The 24,082-nt window shown below is 39.6% G+C and overlaps 1 protein-coding gene across 4 annotated transcripts in view; it reads left to right on the top strand.

Moving 5' to 3' along the window:
- Positions 1–24,082, top strand: part of LOC126100531 (copper-transporting ATPase 1) — a 589,098-nt gene that overhangs the window by 325,916 nt on the left and 239,100 nt on the right. For all 4 annotated transcript variants that reach the window (XM_049911146.1, XM_049911149.1, XM_049911147.1 and 1 more), the window contains 5 exons: positions 11,592–11,732; positions 11,920–12,028; positions 17,327–17,580; positions 18,611–18,808; positions 22,696–22,855. In XM_049911146.1, the coding sequence (XP_049767103.1) occupies positions 11,592–11,732; positions 11,920–12,028; positions 17,327–17,580; positions 18,611–18,808; positions 22,696–22,855 (862 nt within the window). The remainder of the gene's footprint in view (positions 1–11,591; positions 11,733–11,919; positions 12,029–17,326; positions 17,581–18,610; positions 18,809–22,695; positions 22,856–24,082) is intronic.

Below are 24,082 nucleotides of genomic sequence, written 5' to 3'. Positions count from 1 at the left end.
TTTAAGTCCACATTTTCTATTCTAAAATATCACCCCTGGATATTTGAAATTAATTACCATTAGAAGAATGTAATCTATACAAATCCTCTAACTTTGTAACTGTTTTACTTGCTATCCACCAGTAATCTTCATATTGTGTTGTTTTATTGATCCTCTCCATCATTTCTGTACATAGATACAAATTAATATGGGAAAAGGGGTATTATGAGGAGATGGAATGAGACATCATCAGTTAATGTGATGATTATAAATTCTCTATCTGTTACAAATATGGAGTTTTAAAAACAATAGGATGTTTACCATTCTTACTGCCTCATGTGATGGTAGTATACATGATCCTCTTTCTTGCACAAAAGACATAAAGGTCACTATATCTTTATTCTCTGCTTATGAATGTACAAAAATTAATATAGATAAAAAAGATGGTTACAGTTTTTGCAGTATCTTTGTGGCCACAGTTTACAATTGCAGCTTTTTGTATATAAAGACACAAATTTGAAAATTAAGAGATATTTACAGTTTATTATACATGATGCAAATATGATGTATTATATTGTACTTCTTCATGCCAACAATCATTTATTGATTTACTGAGGAGAAAGGTGTGCACTGATCATTGAATTTCACACTTAATCCCCCACCCACGAATGGGCTCTTGGTTCTTTTGTGGGTTTGCGCACGCCACCCGTGGGGCCTCGAGCTATTGCAGCCAATTCTTCCTTCCCTGTGCTCCTCCCACCCAATCATCGCTCCATCCCCGCTCCCTCATCCTGCCCCTCTCTCTGTGTTATTACTTATGTTGACTTGGCTATCCTCCTGGTTTTTTTGTGTTCCTTGTGGTTTTGTTCCCATTTCCTTTCCTCTTTCATTCTTTTTGGTGTTTTTCATCCCCCTTTGGAGTTTGACCTCCACTTCTAAATTTTCTGTCTTCAGTGTGAGCCATTTGGGGAAGAACTCACTCTCTAGTATCTACAGTCTAGATTCCTCTCAACTCTTCCTTCCCTACTGTTACAACTGCTGAGCTTAGGAATTGTAATATGTCAAAATGACTGATAGGTATGGTTTGGGACAGAGAGGTGACTCATGCCAAATCATGCAGAGAAACACTGGCATTGTTTCTATGGCATCATAGGTACACAGTGGGCCTTCTGCTGATCCTGGTGATAGTGCCACACAGTGTCCATGTGAGGGTCAGTGTCAAAGCCGGTGCTGGAATTTACTGTGTCGGAGTCAGGTTGCACAGCCTTGCAGACGTAGCCATCCTATTCGTGCCGTGGATAAGTGGCCACTGCACATGTTGGCTGTGCCGGTAGCTCGGGACAGGGCTGGCTGCTACCTCAAGTGTCATTGTGGTGAGCCTTAGGAGCTCTGGCTGTTTGCCCACAGCAGCTCGGTCAGTGACCGCAGGTGACTCTGAACCTGGGAGGCTGCAAGTTCGTGCCCCGACCCCAGCAGCTTGCAATATGCTGAATGATGTCACCCAGAGATCAGAGGCTAGCCAACCGCTTGCTCCTTGCACCATTGCAGCTCTGAGGTGTGGCACGCCCTGCCACACCTGGGCACTGGAGGTTGGTGGTAATTTCAGCAGCTGGTTGGCAGCTGATATCCATCACCAGAAGATCTTCATGGTTGACCTGCATCTTAAACAATCATCATTATCTCTGGTTCTAGACTTGGACAGAATGGTGACACGACTACCACCCTTTTGAGACTCTCGGCTCACTTTATCTATACATCTTATGCCTATGTCCCTTACGTAGTGCCTGTAGAAGGGACATGTGGAGAGCTCATTAATAATTACAAAATTAGTTTTCCTTAGCCTGCTTTGGTCCCTACACACAGGTCACTAGGCACTATTTTAACTTCAATGTATGGGTTCTTCACAGCATGTCAGTGCCCTGTGCTGCCCTGATTACTTCACACCTGTATACTGTGCCCACGGAGCTGTGCCTTCTCGCCTGTGAATGGTGTCGTAAACCTGCCTTGCAGAATCGTTTGCTAAATATCAATATTGCCCTTGCCTACCATCCAATGTGACAATTGGTCCCTTAAATACTATCTTCCAGCCATAGCTGAGCAAAATTTACAAGAATTCCCCAAATCCATGCCTGCAGTTATTCGTGGCACAGCATACCTCCTCGCTTCTGACAAGGGAACATCCCCATCGCACCCCCCTCAGATTTAGTTATAAGTTGGCACAATGGATAGGCCTTGAAAAACTGAACACAGATCGATCGAGAAAACAGGAAGAAGTTGTGTGGAACTATGAAAAAATAAGCAAAATATACAAACTGGGTCGTCCATGCGTAAGATATGCAATATTAACGGCAATCTGAGGCGAGGAGCTCCGTGGTCCCGTGGTTAGCATGAACAGCTGCGGAACGAGAGGTCCTTGGTTCAAATCTGCCCTCCACTGAAAATTTTGCTTCCTTTATTTTCGCAAAGTTATGATCTGTCCGTTCGTTCATTGACGTCTCTGTTCACTGTAATAAGTTTAGTGTCTGTGTTTTGCGACCGCACCGCAAAACCGTGTGATTAGTTGACGAAAGGACGTGCCTCTCCAATGGGAACCGAAAACATTTGATCGCAAGGTCATAGGTCAACCAATTCCTCCACAGGAAAACACGTCTGATATTTTGTATACGACACTGGTGACAGCATGTGCGTCACATGACAGGAATATGTTGTTGACCCACCTAACTAGTACACTTGGCGAATGGGTGAAAAGTTTCTTCTACCTTGCCTGATTTAGGTTTTCTTGTGGATGTAATAATCACTCCAAAAAAAGTGATGAAAACATAAGAGTTTTTCACATAAACTGAAAATAAAAAGTTAAAATTTTCGGTCGAGGGAAGATCTGAACCAAGGACCTCTCGTTCCGCAGGTGTTCACGCTAACCACGGGACCACGGAGCTCCTCGCCTCACATTGCCCTTAATATTGCCTATCTTATGCATGGATGACCCAGTTTGTATATTTTGCTTATTTTTTCATAGTTCCACACAACTTCTTCCTGTTTTCTCGATCGATCTGTGTTCAGTTTTTCAAGGCCTATCCACTGTGTCAACTTATAACTAAATCTGAGGGGGGTGTGATGGGGATGTTCCCTTGTGAGAAGATTCTTCCCAAATCTGTAACATCATGCTCCCAATCAACTACCTTAACTATAATAATTTACATATTGAGGACATTCTTACAATTTCGTTATAAAGGACTTACGCTCACCCTTTGCTACTACCTGTACCACTTATCGTACACTTATACACTAATAAAGAACTGTAAACTAACTGCTTCACTGATCAATGGTGGTCAACCGTTCTACCGGTAATTGGTGGGTTGGTACGCTCATAGCCTGTGCTCTCTTGCATCTTATCCAGAAACACAGTGCACAAAAGCCTGCTAGCAACAATCTGCAACTGTTGGCTGATAAGCTCTCCACCAATCTTTGTGTTCCTGTTCTTCCTGGAATTGGTGTACATACTGCCACATTTGTTTCTTCAAAATTCCCCTTTGCTGGGACTTTATTACTCTGCCCAAAGACTGCAAAAGGTCTGGATTGAGTGTGTCATTTAAATACACTACATTTTGAATGGGTAATACCCTCAGAAATCCTTCTTGCCAATACAAGATATTCTGTGACAGTGTCATAACAGTTGAGCCTTTAAGCATAGTTGGAACATGAAAAGCCGTCCCTACTGCCTCACAAATTGAGCCATTAATAATTATTCTGCTTTCCCAAAGCTAGAATTTCTTCAGCTGTACCAGTCTGACTCCTTTGTAGCAATTCAATCATACAGTTTCTGGCTTGAGTGCAGACTATAATCAGTGCATTCCCATCATATGGAAATACGTTTGGGCTGGCAGAAGCTCCTTCCCACAACTCCTCCTGTTTACTTCCCCCAGAAAGAAACTTACTTCACATGTTCGCATATCAGTCCATATTTGGCAACTCAGACAAATCACAATGTTTTCTTGCATGCATCTTCCCAACTCTACTCATGATATTACCACATGAGCCTGCCTCTCCTTCGAGACTAGCAGTACTTCCTGTGTTCTCACCTGCACCCACTTCCCCAGTATCCACCATTTCACTGGATACGGGTGAATTCTGTAGCAGTGAAACTCTGAGTTTCTCCTCACAACAGGTACACGGATCACTACATGCACCCTGGCTCCACTTGTTTCCATCTCCACGCCAGCTGTATGGAAGAACAGCACCAGATTCTGCTGCAACACTTCAGCATTATGCTGTAACTCTGTGGGAAACTGCCTTTGTGCCCACCACAATCTCGCCATGAATTCCCTCAGTGTAACCAGTACGAGACTGTTCGCAGCTTGAGGTCTTGCGGTAGCATTCTCGCTTCCCGTGCACGGGGTCCTGGGTTTGATGCCCAGTGGGGTCAGGGATTTTCCCTACCTCGAGGTGACTGGGTGTTGTTGTGTCATCTTCATCACCGCCATTCTGGTCGGAGGAAGGCAATGGCAAACCACCTCCGCTAGGACCTTGCCTAGTCGGCAGTGTGGGTCTCTTGCTTCGTCTCCTAAGCTCCTCGGAGTATGGGACATCATCATCATCAATCAATATGAGACTAAGTTCCCTATTCACCGCATGAAACATCACCTCCTGTAATATTGTCAGTTCACTCCTAGCATCCCAAATTGGTATGCTAGTCCACGCAACAACCTCGCTACATTCAGTTTGTTGTCTAATGCGCTCAATTGCTTCTGTATTTTCTCCAAATCGCTATTGAGCACCTCCCTCATTTTGCTGTCATCCCCGGTTACCTCTGCTGCTAATTTCCATACTAATCCTGTGTTATTCAACACCCCTTGCTCTAAGTTCGATAACCACATTGTGTGGCACTCCGTGGCACCCTTCGTGGAACTTGCCATCTGCTGAACCAGAACAACTGTGCTGTTTAAGTCCTGCACTTCCTCTTCATGTGCTGCTCCAAATATTGTCTTTAAAAGTTTTTGGCCAGCATTTACCCAGCCCTTCTTCCACTGACTCCTAGATTGAGGAACTGTGTGCACCAACTGTGGTAACTGCACCCTAATTTACTGTAAGTGAACTGCAACACCTGGTGCTCTCCCTAAATAAAATATTCCTCTGAGCCTCTTGTATAATTCTGAAAAGGCATTCTCCAACTTATGCACCTCATTCCTACTTTCCCTGATTTCCCATGTTGTTTTTAGGTCCATTTATGACTAGTGAGCCACGCATCTGGTTGTCTCGAAAACATCACACACCATTGTAGAGGCTGAACAACGATTACCTGCCCTGCTTTGCCCTTGCAGACGTGTAGGAACAGCAGAACCATCCACATTCCACAGGATGTTCTTATGTATTCACCACCTGTAGAACAAAATTACTCTATCACTCTCTCCCTCCTTCCAAGAAAGCACAATCCACAAAAAACAGTATCCGTTATAATGACACAAAAAATTAACTATTTCACAAAAGAAGAAATATCCCAATTGGAAACAAATACAAACTCCATGATATTAAAAAAAATTATACAACTTACATATATGTGACCTTAACCTGTACAGTGCATCATGCACCTTAAGCTGCTCGCCAATTCCAGGTTCCTTCTTTTTACGCTTTGTAACTTTTCACCTCATGGTTGGTTGCCAATAACTGTGGTATCCTCTACCATTTCTTTAAATGGTTTTATGTGACTGATGTGTATAACATTATTTAATTGGATGGATAAAAAATCTACTCACAAAGTGGTGGCAGAACACACACATAAAAGGCTGTTGTGATTGGCAAGCTTTCGGAGCCAATGGCTCCTTCAGGCAGTAAGGTTGAAGGGGACAGAAGAAGGGTGAAGGAAAAGGACTGGAGAGGTCTAGGAAAAGGGGTAAATTTCGGGAAAGTCACCCAGAACTGCGGGCCAGGGGAGACTTACTGTGTGAGATGGGAAGGAAAGACTAATTGTTGGGGACTGCATTGGGTGAAATTTGAAAACCTGAGAGCTTAAGGGTGGAAGACAGAGTAATATGCACGACAGAGATTACTACTAAAATCTCGTGCATGAGTTAATACGAGTGAAAAGCTAAGTGCGCTGTATGTAACAGAGGTGAGAGGAGGGTGGTGAAAAATAGGTGTGTAAGACAAAGAAAGATGTAGAAAACAAAAACGGAGTGGAGAAAAAAGTAGTTACAGTGAAGAGATGCTAAGATGGAAGAAATTAACATAAATTAAGGCCAGATGGGTGGCAAGAACCAAGGATACCTTGCAATGCTAGTTCCCACCTGCGTAGTTCTGAGAAACTGGTGTCTGGGGGAAGAATCCAGAGGGCGCGTGAGGTGAAACAGGCACCAAGGTCATGAATGTCATGTTGTAGAGCATGCTCTACAACAGGATATTGTGAGTTGCCAGTATACACCCTCTGCCTATGCCTATTCATCCTAATTGACAATTTGATGATAATCATGTCGGTGTAGAAGGCTGAACAGTGTTTACATAATAGCTGGTATATGATGTGTCATTTCACAGGTGGCTATGTGTTTTGCCAGTTACAGGGCTCTTATAGATGATGTTAGGAGGGTGCACAGAGCAAGTCTTGCAGGGGGGACAGTCATAAGGGTAGGAGCCATAGGGTAGGGAGATGGGTGCAGAAGGAGCAAGGGTCTGACAAGAATATTGCAGAGATTGGGAGGGCAACGTAAGAAGTAGCTGATTAACACATTCTGGACCAGGATAATACTAAGTCATCACTGGTGTGCTCTGAAGCTGTTTTGTGGAGGGATCGGCAGTATGAGGATTGTTTGTGATGGTCCGGGAAGTCTGCTTTTTAACTAGAGTGGTGGGCTAACTAAATGCAGTGAAGGCTGAGGTGAGAATGTTGGTGTATTGCTCTAAGGAGTCTGCATCTAAACAAATATGTTTGCCTCAGATACCAAGGCTCTATGGAAGGGAACGTTTGGCATGGAATGGATGGCAACTGTCAAAATGTAAGTACTGTTGTTTGTTGGTGGGTTTAATCTGGACAGAAGTGTGTAGCTGGACTTTGGTGAGGATGAGATCAACATCAACGAAAGTGGCATGGGATTCGGAATAGGACCTTGTGAAATTTGAATGGGAGAAGGTATTCAGAGATTCCTGGAATTTTAGCAGGTCAGCCTCACCATGAGTCCATATGGTAAAGATGTCATCAATGTATCTAACAAAACCAGGTGCTGAAGACTTAAGGATCTCAGGAAAGTCCCCTCCAACCGACCTGTGAAAAGGTTGGCATTGGAAGGAGCCATCATGGTTCTCATGGCCATACCCCTGATCTGTTTGTATGTCTGCCCCTCAAAGGTGAAGTAGTTGTTGGGAAGTATATAGTTGATTAAGGTGAGTAGGAAGGATGTCATAGGTTTGGAGTCAGGTGAGTGCTGACTGAGGAAATGTTCAGCAGCAGACCAACCATGTACAAAGGGAATGTTGATATAGAGGGAGGTGGCATCAATGCTGACAAGCAAGGTGTGTGGTGGGAGTGGGATGGGCACGGATTTCTGACAATCTAGGAAATGGTTGGTATCTTTGATGTAGGAGGGAAGTCTTTGTACTATGGGTTGCAGATGTTGATAAACTAAGGCAGGTATACGTTCGGTGTTGCTTTGAAGCCAGCAACTATAGGATGGCCAGGATGATTGGTTTTGTGGATCTTAGGAAGAAGGTAAAAGGTCGGGTTGCATGATTTGAGTGGGGTGAGAAGTTCTATGGATTAAAGTGTTAGCCATTGTGAGGGCCTGAGGTTTTAAGTAGGGACTTTTTAGTTTTCTCTGCTCAAATAGTGGTGAAAGTAATGCATATAATCTCATCACTGTAGCATCTACTGATGTTTATTAACCAGTTAAGTGGTTAAGTTGCTTTCCTAAATGAAGAGTACATTTTTGTGCAAAGTGGTCCTCAAAAGTCTGTGTCCTGTGTATCTGTTTTTAGTTCATTTGCGCGTTAATGAATATCTGGTCAGTTGTCGAGGCTGATGTTTTTGTGACACATGTTGATGTTTCTCTGGTAGCTCGTATGTCCATGGTTGAAAGGAGGCTCAGTAATCTATTTCAATCCTTTGCAAAGTTTGTGAAACCACCATATAGAATTACTCTTCTGTTTTTGTGTATTAGTTTGCTGAGCAATGATTCCATACTTTCTAAACAGTTGTTAATATCACCAGTTGATGCTCTGTGCAAACAAAATACACCTCACACACATGACTGCTACCTCTGGCTGCTCAGGCCAGACTGAAGTATGGTAGTGTGTGTGTGTGTGTGTGTGTGTGTGTGTGTGTGTGTGTGTGTGTGTGTGTGTGTGTGTGTGTGTGATATGTGTACTTGCTTGTGTGAATGTGTGTGTGTTTTTCATTTTTGATGAAGGATTTGGCTGAAAGCCTAATGTGTAACAGTCTTTTCAACATGCCTGTCTGCAACTCAGCATGTCATCTTTACTGTGAGAAGCGATATTTTCTTTCCATAATTGTTGATTTTCCAGTGTGGATTTTACAATGTATATTTTTTTACATAGCTACAACTTCTACCATATTTATAATTTTTTCAACAAAAAGACTACCTAATGCATTAATTGGGAAACCTACCATCTGAAGGTTTCCCTCATCAAGCCAGTGTTCTGTTGTACATAGTAATAATATATTTTAATCCACTTTCTAGTAGTACTTGAATGTCATCCAACTTACTTAGTAATGACTGCACATTCTGAGGAAGTACAACAAAATTTAAATTTAATTTTGAACTTTGAAACTTATTTGTGTTTGTTTTGTGTCAAGCATTGGTTTGATATTTTATCTGTGGGTTTTTGTCATGTGTTGCTACTGAAAAATCCTGACTGTGTGCTAGAGATATATGTTTCCTGCACAGTGATCTTGTAGTCTTGTGGATGACTGGAGTTATGTTCTCAGATGCAATGTAGTCTTCTGTTGGTGGAATAGATAGGAGGGCATCCAGGCATGATCTTGGTTTTTGTTTGTCAGTTAGCTGTTTCTTGTGAAGCTGCTGATGTTTCTGTTGTTGGCACTAATTCTGTAAATGTGGAGTTGCTCTTACATTTTGCTTCTGCTTTCACTTCTGCAAATAACAATCCTTTTAACCCTCACGGCCGGTGGCACATTCATGTACCTGCATTCTCACCGCCTGAAACACTATTCTTATTCACTCTGAAGCTTGAACTCATTCCAGTGTTGAGACACAGAAATGTTAAATTTTGTCAGTGACAGCAAAATCAACATCATTTGGTAGACTGTTGTCAAATACTGTTGTTGAAAACACTATACCTGTTTGCTAGCAAGATTAACTTCTTTCCACAGTCTTTTTGGAATTCCTGTTTTGTCTACCACTTCTGTCAGAATATGCTACAATATCCTTCATGTCATTGTTCAGTTTCTTACTAAAGTATTGGATTACATGTGATTCAGTGTAGAATGATTCTTTTTAAAGAAAGCCCTTGAAGCCACATAAGCATTGCAGACTCTTCACTATTATGGTCATGAATACCAAGATTATGCACCAGTAACTGACTGTAGTAAAAGTTTCTGGAATGTCAAGACAAGTTAGTGTCTTTGCAAATTGAAACTTAAGAGTTTCTAAAGAAGCTCCTTTCTTTTCATTTCTGAGCTCATGATCTCTGCCTTCCACAGATGTAGCTCATGAGGATTTTTTATTGTTTCCTTTTTCTTTTCTACAATTGAAATACACTTATTAATTTTCCAGGTATCACATTTTAGCCAGGTGTCCATTATGGACTATAGAAAGGAAGACTAAAATCTTCATTAAAACATTGTTTGTAGATCCATCCTTAATGAGCTGCAATTCTTTCCCTACAAAACCCTAAATACATATCACACACTATTTTTATGTTGAACTAGCTGTTCACAGCCTCACGTTGCTTTGGTTCAGGCTGGTTAAATGTAAAAGAAAGAATAGAGAAAGCACATGTTTCTAATATCTGTGGGAATTAGATAAATATACTAATTTCCTTCTTCCCCCTGTTTCTGCTGTCTCCTCCTCCTCTTTTTCTTAATTTTCTCCTCCTTCCCCCCAGTCTATCCAACACCTCATCTCTCCTCTCTCTGTCCATCTCCTCCTTTCTGCTTTCTATGTCCATTTTGCCCGCCCCTCTCCATCCATCTCCTCTCCCCCCCCCCCCTTCCCCCCTCTTTGAGCGTTTTTATTGTTGTTGCAAATTCAGATTCTGTAGTTGTATTCTAATCATAACCTGGTAAGCCATAAACAGAACCTTCTTGTTTGCTAACATTTCAGTAATATATATACAATTGCAAACATTTATTACAGTAAAAATTTGAAGTAAATTGGTCAAGAACTTATTGAGATTTTTCATAACAATGTTCAAAAAATAGATATATAAAAACACACTCATATTCAAACACAATATTGTGTCAAAATTTCAAAGGAATTGGCAAAGAACTTCCAGATTTATAAGATTTTGAATAAAGGTAGTTTGGAAAAAGATATTTTGTTTCATTCTCAGCCATGTGGTGAGTTCTACAGTAATGACCTTCATTTGTGGAAAATTAAGCTAAATTGTCTTTGGCATTAAACCTGTCAAATTATTTGCAAAAATTGAGATAACACCTTCCATCCATTTTTTGCTCTACCAACCTAAGTTCTGAGAATTCTCTCTATACTGTGACCAATGACTTGTAGCAATTTTGAAACCAAATACTTATGTACCATGTCACAACATTCTTTTGAATGCTTGGTGAAGGTACATGTAGTTGCTTTTGCTTTTTTTCTGAATTATTTTAGAAGGTCTCCTATTTGCTTCCATCTTCTCCGAACAACACATCATATGAAACTATTTTGTGCATGCACTTTCTCAAAGCCAAAATAATTTGCGAGTTACCATCATGTTTCTGACCTTCACCTAATTAGTGCAGCTATTCCTGCACTCATAATTGGAAACATCATGAGGACATCTTTCTCCAATACATCAGCAGCTTTCTGTTGTATATGCATTTCCAGAGTTCTTGAGCAGCTTTTGCACATTCTCAAGTTCTTGAGCAACTTTTGTATATTCTCAAGCCAATTACGTGTCTTTTGTTTTGCATTCTAGGCCTTTCACAGTCTGTCAGCTTAATATTATCTCACTTGTCTATAATGAGTGGGTGTACATTACCTTGTGACAGAATGAATGTTGCCAAGATGGTTTTGAGTATGCGGCAGAAGTTTCGCTGGGAAGCCTTTACACGCCCTCCATACAGTTCTGATCTCTCCCCATGCATTTACATATTTGTATTGCTCTGAAGAAAGACATTCATAGTTGTAAATTTGCTTCAGACAAGGAGGTGCAAGCTTGGGTACAATCATGGTTCTGTAGGCAACCACAAAAATTTTTCCTTGAAGGTCTTGACCATCTTATTTGTATCAGTCGCATGGCAGACTACTCTTTGCATTAACAGATTTTATAATATATCATTAAAATGTTGCATTTAATGTTCTTACCTTAGTTATACAATACACAATAAATCGTGTGTTTCTGACTTGCAAGTTGTTGTTGTTGTTATGTACACTTTTAGTGATAAATTTTACTGGTTATAATGCTGCCAAAATGGCTTTATCTTGCAGGGTAAAACATCAGAGGCTCTGTCGAAGTTGCTTTCACTAAAGGCAACAGAAGCTCTTCTTGTGACACTTGGAGATGACTTTAACATTCTATCAGAGAAACAGATCAGTGTTGACTTAGTCCAGCGAGGTGATGTCTTGAAGGTAATATGAGTGTTTCAATATGTCTTTGGAAACAGTGAATGTTGGTATTGAAGAAGAATCTACTGTTCACACAAATTCATTCTCTCTCTCTCTCTCTCTCTCTCTCTCTCTCTCTCTCTATGGTGTTTCATCATTTAAATGATTTTGATGTTGGGGTCTGACTTACGCATTTGTCACCTTATTACAGGTTGTTCCTGGTGCTAAAGTTCCTGTTGATGGTAAAGTTATATTTGGCCATTCAATGTGTGATGAATCTCTCATCACTGGAGAATCAATGCCAGTTCCAAAGAAAACGGGTAAGGAGTGAACTACATTAGGAGAATAAAAGTTTAATGACTAACATATAATGAAAGTAGTAGCAAGAAGATTCAGTATTTAGAGCAACTTTCTCCATAAGCCTAGGTTTACAAAACAAAGTCAGAAGAATAATTTGTCTTCCAGAAAAATGACTGTGTACTGAAATACCCACCCTATGGTCTCCTATCTTAACCTCATGCTATGTAGTCTAGAGGTAGTAAGACTGCTCCACAGTCTACCTTAAGGGGAGTTAGAACAGAAAATAATCTTTTTTCACATTTTTGGATTTTTATCTCATTATAAAATTTGCAATTTTCTGAATCAAATGATATTTATATCACTTATAAACTCACATGGGAAGTATTTTTTTTTTAAATATAATCTACACTGGTTGCAAATGTTAAAATTTTTACATACATTACTTCAAGATCTAATAAAATTGGTAATTTTTTATATAGAAGGCTGTGGATTGCTGTGTTATAAAAGTTAATGTCCAGAAGAGGATAGGCACCATGCTAAGGAAGTTGAAACAAAATTTGAGAGACAAGAAACTTTCTGACAGTAAAAGCATAAGAGGCAGGCTGACAGACAAAATGATTGATGAACCACAGCAGTATTATGGGATGGCCATTAGAAATAATACTGAGGATCTGTTGAAAATGAAGCAGGCAGTATGTGCTACCCTCTTCCACAGACAGTCAGCTGATGAAAAACCAGTACACCACCGTTGCCCTCCTGGACCTGATTCATGGTGCAATTACTGCAATGCGCAGTACTCAGACAGTTCATACAGCCATAAACATTCCATTCCAGCAGCAGTCATGGATATCATAAAACCTATTTACATAGATCTGGCAAATCCCAAATTACTAAAGAAGTGTCTGCACAGTCATACTCAAAATCCCAATGAGTTGTTCAATAATCTTATATGGATTTGCTTATCAAAAAATGTTTTTGTTGGAATGAAGACACTAAAGAGGGGGTCAGTGATGCTGTTATTGCTTTTAATGATGGCAACATTGGTAGGTTGATAGTGCTATAGCTTATGGGCATTAATCCTGGAGCAAACTGCATCATAGAACTTGAACGGATGGACACGGTTCACATTGATAAAGCAAAGTATGCAGCACAGTTGGCCACTAATGAGTCCAGAAAGAAGAAAAGAAGCAAAAACTTGGAAAAAGTATGGTGCAAGGTGCTTCTGAGTGACTAAAAATATAAAATTAAGCATATATTAAGTGAGTTACAGTTTTTTTAAACTTTAGCACCTGTTCCTGAAAATTTACATTTTCTGTTGCATTTGTCCCTAAATTTCAGAAACCATTTCAAATACAAAATTTTCAGGGAGTAATAACATACATATACTGAGTCTACTGAACTAAAAGAACAACATAAAGTTGTGTATAATTAAAATTATTTAGGCTAGTGTACAAAAAATGTACACAAAATTTTAACCATGTAATTAAAAAATTGTGTTTCCGAAAGCAGTGGCTGAAATGCAATTATTGTAGTTCAGTAGACTCGGAAGATAGAGGTTAATGTCCTGTAAAAGTTTCATGTCAATGGGTACAGTGCTTCCTGAAATACAGGGCAGCAAAGTCACCAAATTTAACATTGTTGGGATAGGGTGTTCCAACTCCTCTTAACTTCTGGCTTAAATTTTCAAACAGTGTTTCATGAGACCGTTACATTTACCTGTTTCCATTCAAGTTACCAGAGCACCTATATGATGTCACTGTGACAAGCACATTAAACATTGAGCAGAACTCAAAAATAGGTTGTTTTCACTAGTGTGTACTATATGACACTTTTTCGGCGTATGCCATGCACTTTCCCGTTTCCTACCATCCAACATATCCCAAAGAAGTGACATGATATTCAAGTGTAGAATATTTTCCAGCATCCTGAGAGAAATAAGGGCTTTGGATTTTTGGCTGTAATTGTGTGCTTTCATTCTTTCATCCTTCATGTAAATGGACACAATCTGTGTTCTTCTAATTCGTATAGAAGTGTTCACTGCATCAGATATTCTCTATAAATATTGGCGAAGCAGTGTGAAATCGTACAGGGCTTTTGTCAAAATGTGACTCCTATTCATCTTAAATAGTTTTGGTTGTTTTTGAAGATTAAATTTTTTTTGACAGTAGTGCATTTTTCTGAGTTTCTGCAGTGGTCAGGTAGTGATATTCAAGTAGGGATCAGCATATGTGGATTTATTATGAAAGACAGAATTTAGTATTTTGGTCAATAATTGTGTTTGTTTCTGAAAGATTCCATAGCTGCTAAGAATTTATTGAACATTAAAAGCATGGTTAACATTTTGGCTTTGTGCCTATTGTCTTTTGTTTTAATACCAAACTGACCCACAAAAGACCGGACTAGTGTGCTGTGAGTAGGTACATACCAAATATGGTAACACAAGTGGGAGAGCAATAATCCATCTTTGTTTAATGGAGAATATAGAGCAGTGGTTCCCAGCCCTTCTCAGACCACTACCTGTGAGTGCACTCAGATGTTAGCTAGTACCCTACTAACCCTGCCCCCCTCCCCACGTTGTCATGGACATTAGTGCTAAATACACTTCAAAATTAAGAATAATTTTCTCTGAATACTTTTATTTTTAAATGACAAAAGGTAAATTATATTTAGTTTCCTTAAGTGCTTTATTAAGCCTCAGTCTAACGAGTCGTGTGGTACTGCTTATTTCTAGTCACCCTTTTTTTTCTGGAATGATGAAATAGTTCTCACTGCAGCCTACAACTCCTCTTCAGAAAAGATGTTGAAAGCAGACTCTTGTTATAAAACATTATTCCTCTGCACTATTCCTCTCCCTTATGACTTTGCTAAAATGTCTGCACTATTCTTATTATTTGTAATTCACTTGGTTGCCAGATTACTTAGTTCTGAAATGACCAAATCTGTAAGACTTCCCAGGCTACCAATGCTTTGCATCTGATTACTGCCATTAATAATAATAATAATAATAATAATAATAATAAGAAGAAGAAGAATCTGTAGGCCCTACAACATTGTAATAGCCATTTCAAAATTACTATTGTGTTGTGCTGTCAATTAGTTCATTTATTGCTGCAAACTGATTAATGAACCAATTTCTGGTCTATTGAAAGAACTTACTACAATTCGCACAAGGCATTTTCGTGAAATATTTTAAACATATATAAATATAGAGGGAAACATTCCACGTGGGAAAAATATATCTAAAAATAAAGATGCTGTTACTTACCAAACAAAAGCGACTGCTTGTGTGTGTGTGTATGTGTGTGTGTGTGTGTGTGTGTGTGTGTGTGTGTGTATGTGTGTGTGTGTGTGTACCTGTCCCTTTTTCCCCCCTAAGGAAAGTCTTTCCGCTCCCGGGATTGGAATGACTCCTTACCCTCTCCCTTAAAACCCTCATCCTTTCGTCTTTCCCTCTCCTTCCCTCTTTCCTGACGAAGCAACCTTGGGTTCCAAAAGCTTGAAATTTGTGTGTGTGTTTGTGTGTTTTTTATTGTCTCCTATCAACATACCAACGCTTTCGTTTGGTAAGTAACAGCATCTTTATTTTTAGATATATTAAACATGTGTAATACGTATGTCTCAATTTTACTGCCATAGATGCATGGTACAAAGTAGAAAGGTTTTGTGTGTTGTGGCGGACTGTGTGAAGACGATTTTCATACATTCGTTTCACATGCTGTGATGTCCATCACACTATTTCACGTGCTAATGCTAGTTCTGAAATAAAAAACGTAATTATTAGTAACTTATGTAATCTGTATTACACTCTTACAAAATAGTAAAAAATTGCAATGATCTTTTAAAAATAATGTAGTTTCATGACTGAAACACAACAGAACCTTTTGTTTTTTACCCCCTCAGAGGGGTTATTACACCTAGGTTACAAACCACTGATATAGAGAAATTGAGGTTGCCACATTCTCCCATAAAAATAATAACTAGGGCCTCTTTATTGATGCATAAGTTGCTAAATTCTCTCTGTTCATTTGTTTATGTATTCTTTTGATGGAACACTGTAACAACCTCTGATTTCTCGCTAGCCTCCAGATGGCACCATTAAACCAAGATAAATAACTGCTCTCTATTATGAATACATTTGCTACTTATTTAGGAACAGCTCAGTTGTGTGTTCAAGCTTGTATTTTCCAGTAAATACAATTATTCATGAGCTCTCTTTATAAATGGAGGAGCACCAGAGCAAGTCTTGCAAATTAGGTCTGTTTTCTTCAGAATATTTTTAATTTGATTTCAAAGGAGAAGAGATCCACTCAAAAACGAACTTGATTGGTTATTTCAGTAGAACTAAAACCATTTCATTCCTTCGTCCCCTGCCATACTGAACTGTACTTTCGCTGTAATTAGTTCACTATTGACTGGATATTGAACTCCAGTCTTTCTTACAAGTGAAATGGTGCTGTGATTAAGACAGTGGAGCTGTGGAATCCAAATTCCAGTCTACCATTTCATGGCTGTGGTAAGGCACTTCAAATTAAAGCTGAAAGATGCACACAGTTGTGTCTTACTTGTCCAGTTTCATTTATTTTTTTTTTTTTAAGTTTTGAATCTGTCACTTTTTTGGGATACAATCGTAACTGGTTTTGGCCTTCAAAGGCTACCTTTTATATGCTATGGATAAATTTGATGAACATATGAACACTTGTTCATCAAATGCCATCCATAACATCTGAAGATGGTCTTTGATGGACAAAACTGGGAACAATTGTATCATAAAAAAGTGACTGAGTCAAAAGTAATAAAAACTCTAAAAATAAAAATAAGTCAATCATAGTCTCTGCAAACGGAATGTTGCTTTTTCCAAAAACTCGTCCAGTTTATTGGAGCATCATCTCTGATCATCTGGCTGATGAGATGAGATGCTAAACCTTAATCTTCCCTGCAAACATTTCTTCACCTCATTCATTTTTGTGGTATTAGTTCCCTGGTGAAGGAGAGGAAGCATGAATGTGTTCTTTTCCACTGCAATGTTTTTGTCATTTTAGATTTTTATGAATTTACTTATCCATGTGATTCCTGAAAGTACATTTTATTAAGTTTATCGTGATGGCCAAAAGTTGCAATCAGTATGTTTTATTATTACCAGTTTCACTCTATAATTTTGTAAAATTATAGAGTGAAACTGGTAAAAAGAAACATGTTGATTGTGACTTGCAACTATCATAATAAACTCAATTTCAACAGTTGCTGTTTCTCCTGCAGGAAATGCCTGCTCTAGTTACGTATATTTTATATCTGAAAACATTACTCACTTTTTATTACAGGTTCGGTGCTGATAGGTGGTTCCATTAACCAGAATGGTGTTATGCTAATGACAGCCACACATACTGGAGAAGCAACGACATTAGCTCAAATTGTACGAATGGTGGAGGAAGCTCAGACATCTAAGGCACCCATTCAACAGCTAGCCGACAGAATTGCTGGCGTGTTTGTGCCACTCGTAGTAGTAGTATCATCTGTCACGCTCCTTGGCTGGGTAATCACAGGATATGTCGATCTGGCACTACTTCCAGTTGGGGTGAGTTTTGACTTTGTGCTTCAAAACAAGGACTGCCAGAAATACATGAACTAATGTTACACTTGAGGCATTTCAGACAGACAAATCAGTCAACTGTTTTATGTTGATACTTGGCCTTTAGTGGGAGAATACTATTATATCACCTTGTAAATGGACACTCTCTCTCTCTCTCTCTCTCTCTCTCTCTCTCTCTCTCTCTCTCTCTGTGTGTGTGTGTGTGTGTGTGTGTGTGTGTGTGTGTGTGTGTGTGTGTGTGTGTGTTTTTCCCATCTGCTGAAGGACTTTGTCAGAGTAATATACAACAATCTAATTTTCATTTTGCCTGCCTACTTCTGAATTCCTCCTATGTGATGAGTAACTATCCAATAGAATTCATATTGTTATTCTATCCCACATTTTCCATTGTTAGCTTTCATATAAAATGTGATAAGATATGTTCACCCAGATTTACGTTAATTTTTCCAAACAATAAAAGATCTCTACATTTCTGGGTAGTGCAATTTGTATATGTTTTCATACTTCTACACTTCATATTGGACTGTTTTTCCAAAAACTGTGTGGCATAGAAACATGCTCATGGAGGAATTCCACAGTTCTTTTTAATTACTCTACCTACTGCCCTGTATAGGACACCCTCCTAAAGGGATTTGATGTAGATTTGAATTAAATAGTATCAAGTGTAATTTCATTTATAAATATACATAAGGAAGTGCATTAAAATTTTATGAAAATAAATAAATGGAATGTGAAGAAATGTTGGAGACTCCTTACTTATGTATTTTGGAGGAGCTACTGTGAGAGAGAGGAACCTATACAATTCTGCTGTTGGTACAATAGTCGAGATTGTGGGCGGTATTTGTGTGCTGTGACAGAGTTCATCCTTGGGAAAGTGTATTCTGTGTAAGCAATGATGCTGTTAAGAGTTACTTCCTTTCATAACACAATTAGTGAAATAATAACTATCATTGATCACACATTGTATGCTATGCAGAAGAATTCAATTTCAGTAATCATTATTGTTCTTGTACAGGAGGAGCATAAGATTGGCTTCAATAAGGAGGAGATTATCTTCCAGTATGCTTTCAAGTGTGCCTTGAATGTTCTGGCAATCGCTTGTCCGTGTGCCCTCGGCCTTGCTACCCCTACGGCGGTGATGGTGGGTACGGGTGTCGGAGCCCTTAATGGGATTCTTATCAAAGGTGCTGAACCTCTGGAGAATGCACATAAGGTACTGCTTTTCCTTACTTTCCAACACTAACCTCAGTGACAATTACTTATGTCTGAATTGTGTATGATCACTGGGAATTATATGAGTAATTGCTTTCTTTCAATTGTTAATGCTGTTAACAGTTCAGTGTCACATTTATTTCACTATAATGTCAGTAACTGTGCTTTAGTAAAATTTAAAACCAGGACTAGATGTGATTCACATGACAGTCCATCTTGTAAGACATGGAGCATGGTTAAGGATAAGACTAACTATATTAATTTTTTTTTCCTTTCTGTGAAGTCTTGTTGTGGGTGGTGCACAATACTAATGAATGAATGTGCCCAGTTAGCCAAAAAACAATGCAATTTTATTAACACGATACACCAAGCAAGCTCAACATAAAGCAACTTCAGAATATTCCAACTAAAAATTGCCGTGATCTGATAGTAGTATGACGTGGTAACGTCATCTTCTGAGGTATGAACCTCATTTATGGTAGCATAGTCACTGAGTTACATATACTGGCCTCTCCTAATAGAGTATGGTAGACATAGCCAGAAAATATTCATAAATAGACCTAGTCCACAGTTGACGCACCCGCGATGACTCGACTGCTCAGATGCAGTGTACAAGACCTTGGGTTCTGACTGGTGGGCCACAGATGTTGGCAGTGTAACACTTGGAGTGTACTTACATTCAGTTACTGGGACTCTGACTGAAGGGCCACTTGCACGGGCAATGTTAAGCCCAGAGAACCCGAGAACTGTGAACTCTTGATTTCAACTGGGCAGCACCCTGTAAAGCCATATGGTGAAAGAATACTGAGATAGCGTGTTAGTGGCATATGAGCTGTGGAGTTGAGAGTGCCAGTGGCGGCAGTGCTGCATAAGGCAACGATAGTGCAACCTGGCACCATGGCAGTTACTGGCAGTGTGATTCTGCGGTTGTGTTGCTGGCGTACAAGTATGACAGCAACCCACAGTACATTGCTGTGTGTTTGGCTCAGCCATAGATGACAGCAGAAGTTACAGCACTTTCTAAGAGAGATTTTTGAATGAAGGGAGAGTTGTTGCTTATATTATTCACTATTTTGTGTTTCAGTTGCACATGACAACTCTCCTCAAGTTATAGATATAGAATACAAATTTGGAGCTTTCAATTATGAATAGCTCCCCATAGCATTTTAATTGCTGCCATCAATTAAAATTATTAATTGTACTAGGACTACTTTTAACCCAGAAGAGGTGAATCTTTGACTTTTAGACCAAATTTGTGTCTACTGCAGAAGCCACACAAAGTTCAGAGGACCTTGGAAGTCACTGGATGACAAATTTCAAAGGAAATATTAGTTTTTCTGTTAATTAGTGGATAGCTGATAGATATATGGTCAAGAGAAGGGACTGTAGAAGTATGTGAAGGGGAATAACAATAAAAGTAGTGTACAAAAGTGCATGAACAAATACTTTTAACAGGAAAGGCTTAAACATTCATGAAGACAGCTAAAAACGTCAGTAAAAACAAAAGTTACTGTATGGCACAGGAAAATTTTGGATATAAAGAGATCATGTGTAAAATTATTCATCTTCCAAGCCTTAATTTTCAAAATTTTCTTGTACCATAGAATATCCTTAATTTTCAAAATTTTCCCCTTACCATAGAATATACTTTGTTTTTTACTGAAGTTTTTGCCTGTGTCATTATGTTTCACCTTCCCTGTTAAACTTGTGGACACTTTGCCTAGTAGGATGTAGGAATAGCCACATCAATTTATATGACACAGTTCTGGTATACTAATATTTTATTAGTAGCACACAATACAACATGTACCTGAATTTCAATGATGTCTAAACCTGACTAGAGTGCACAGATATCACACTACTCCATCTCTGGTCCCTGCTCAGAGATGTTATTTCACTAGGTGTCATCACAGAGGACACCTACCAGGAGTACAGAGTACTGAGGGGTGTAATAGTCAGCTGGCATAGATGTGTGCATCCAGTTGTGGCGTGGCAGACACGTGTGAGACACGATCTGTCAGCCTCTCTGGGGGCATTGTACAGATGCACCTCACACCTGACAAGTTGTGTCAAGGGTGGCATGTAAATGAGATGTGACTGGGCCATTTCTCAGAGAATTCATAGCAATTTCACAGTGAAATACAGGTCAAGGCCACATACATGTTGTGTTGTCGCTGTGGTACAACATTGTCATAAGTTGTTGTTTGGATCTGTTGTGCGGTTGTGCCATACCATCCAGTAGGAGGAAGTCTTGGTGTGTGTTTTGGACTCACTGCAGGTTGCACACCTGGTTGATGTAGTGTACACGGTGGCCTGCAGTTCCATGTGCAAGTACCAAATTGTATGCGCAGTAGGTATAGACAAACTCAACGTGGCATGTTGGAGTACGAGGTATTGTCAACACCTCGCTAGATTGGCGGTGGTGAGGTTGAGTCAGGTTACCTCGGCTAGCTTCTTTGATGGGGAGGGGACGCCATCTCCTTCGGTGGTGGTCTGGCAAAATTGTGTCATCTTCATTTCTTGCCACTGCACAATGTGTGGTGAATTTTGTTAGACAAGATGCCTGCCATTATTGATGATTTTAACACATGATTGATGATAGAAAATTGTAGCATGAAGAAATTTGTCAGAATGTCATTCAACTGGTTCAGTGGCGTGCACAGAATGAATTGTGTAGCACAGAACTGACGTGGTCAAAGCAGTGGCATCAAACTGCCCAATTTGTTGTATAGCATGGAACTGTTCGACATTGAATTGACTTACAGCACCTGGATGGCTATTCTGTGGAGAGCGATGGTGCGTGGTTTTGGGGCACCAAACATCTCGATTAGGTATTCTCTGTCCAGGTGAGCCGTCTCTTCAGCATAGATGTAGGGAGAAGTGCAGAAGTCAGATTATGTTGTCAGTTAACTGTTGTTGATGTTGGAACAATGTTTGGAAATCTTCGTGGTGGTCACTGGGGTCATGTTGGGATAGTACCATTGGTTTGTATAAACACGTTTGTGGTATAACAATACTTCATTAGTAGCAAATAGTATATGATACATCTGAATGGCAGAGAGGTCTAAACCCAACTGAAGTCCACAAATATCAAACTACTCGGTCTTCGATTCACACTCAAAGGTGTTATTTCACTCGGTGTACCCACAAACTTATTTATTTTTGCACCTTTGTATGCCATGTTTAGTGGCATTCCTCAGCCTCTTAAAGGAGTAACCTCATCCCTCACAAGGTTTCAGCTACTATCTGTGAGAAAGAAGTGAATTTAGTAGGCAATGACGTGCCAGCTTAATTTGTCAAGCTGATGATGTTGATGTTTTTCCTATACTTTGACAGCAGTTTTATTTAACTAAAAGATTGCAGCATTTATTCTGTGTTTAAATATTTAAACAGCAAGATAAAGCTGCCTTCAACTGCAAGCTTGGTTTGAAAACTGTGTTGCTTCACTAGGCATGGTTCCTTTCAAAGGGCACGGCCGACTTCCTTCCCTGTCCTTCCCTAATCCGATGAGACCGATGACCTCGCTGTCTGGTCTCCTTCCCCAAACAACCCAACCCAACCCACTAGGCATGGTCGTAAGGGAGGTGGTATGTCCTTCTCTTCCTCCAACCTGAATTACCCACCCAGTTACAGGCGGTGTTCATTTTAATGTGTATTTTGAACCGTGGTACCACGTAACATTTTTCACATGAGCTGATAACTATCAAATGTGACAGAAGCCATAAGTGAGAGGGGAAGGTCCGTGGATTGAGTGAGGATGGTCATCGTCCCTTTGTATTTGTAGTCTGAGACACACATTTTGTCACAACCCCATTGCATTATTTTTGTCAACATGTGAAAATTATTGTGAACATTATTATGAACATAAAGAATTCATCATCTTTTCAGGTGAAAGCAATTGTCTTTGACAAAACTGGAACTATAACAAGAGGTGTGCCTACAGTTTCTCACATCTGCCTGTTTGTAGATGAGAAGATATGTTCCCTCGTAGAGTTACTGGCGGTCATCGGTGTTGCGGAGTCGAGCAGCGAACACCCAATAGCTTCAGGTAATGTAGCAATTGTCGCAAAGGGAGAGTGCAGATGTACTTCTGGATTATAGTACTGAAGGAAAATTTGGTAGAGAAAACTAATAAATAATGAGATGGTACTACTGGCCAGTAGTAGCGAGTGATCAAAAAGTCAGTATAAATTTGAAAACTGAATAAATCACAGAATAATGTAGATAGAGAGGTACAAATTGACACACATGCTTGGAATGACAAGGGGTTTTATTAGAACCAAAAAACTACAAAAGTTCAAAAAAATCCGACAGATGGCACTCCATCTGATCAGAATACCAATAATTAGCATAACAAAGTAAGACAAAGCAAAGATGATGATCTTTACAGGAAATGCTCAATATGTCCACCATCATTCCACAACAATAGCTGTAGTCAAGGGATAATGTTGTGAACAGCACTGTAAAGCATGTCCGGAGTTATGGTGAGGCATTGGCGTCAGATGTTGTCTTTCAGCATACCTAGAGATATCGGTTGATCACGATACACTTGCCACTTCAGGTAACCCGAAAGCCAATAATCGCACGGACTGAGGTCTGGGGACCTGGGAGGCCAAGCATGACGAAAGTGGCGGCTGAGTACACGATCATCACTAACCAACGCGCGCAAGAGATCTTTCACGCGTCTAGCAATATGGGGTGGTTTTAATAAAACCCCATGTCATTCCAAGCATGTGTGTCAATTTGTACCTCTCTATCTACATTATTCCGTTGTTTATTAAGTTTTAAAATTTATACTGACTTTTTGATTACCCAGTACATACCTTCAGGAGGTGAAATTAGAACCACTGATTGATATGTATAAAAGTAAAAGTGACACACTTCATAACTTAGCTTTCAGAACTAATAGTTCCTTTTTGGGGGACAAGAAAGCAATATGTTGGAGAGGGTTAAAAAGGGAAGTCGGGCCACACGGACACCAGTATCAGAATCATCCACATGTAGTGAGAATGAAAGGAGGCAAAGTTGGACGAGGAGGATTGGACAAAGTACATCAAAGGTAGTGGATTATCAAGCAATGTGCCAGCTTCAGTCAAGAAATAGTGAGGAAAGAGTAAAAAGTGAAGGTAGATTAGGGAGAAGAGAAATGAACACTACAATTAACAACTAGAATAAAAAAGTGCTAAAAGAATGTGCAGAAAATGTTGGCAGGCATTTGTTTTTCAAGAAGTCTGAATTCTTATTTTCAGAATACAAAACTTAGACACACGACGCA

This window comes from Schistocerca cancellata, chromosome 9 (assembly GCF_023864275.1).
Source record: "Schistocerca cancellata isolate TAMUIC-IGC-003103 chromosome 9, iqSchCanc2.1, whole genome shotgun sequence".
NCBI lineage: Eukaryota > Metazoa > Arthropoda > Insecta > Orthoptera > Acrididae > Schistocerca > Schistocerca cancellata.
This window is presented reverse-complemented; position numbering and strand designations above follow the sequence as displayed.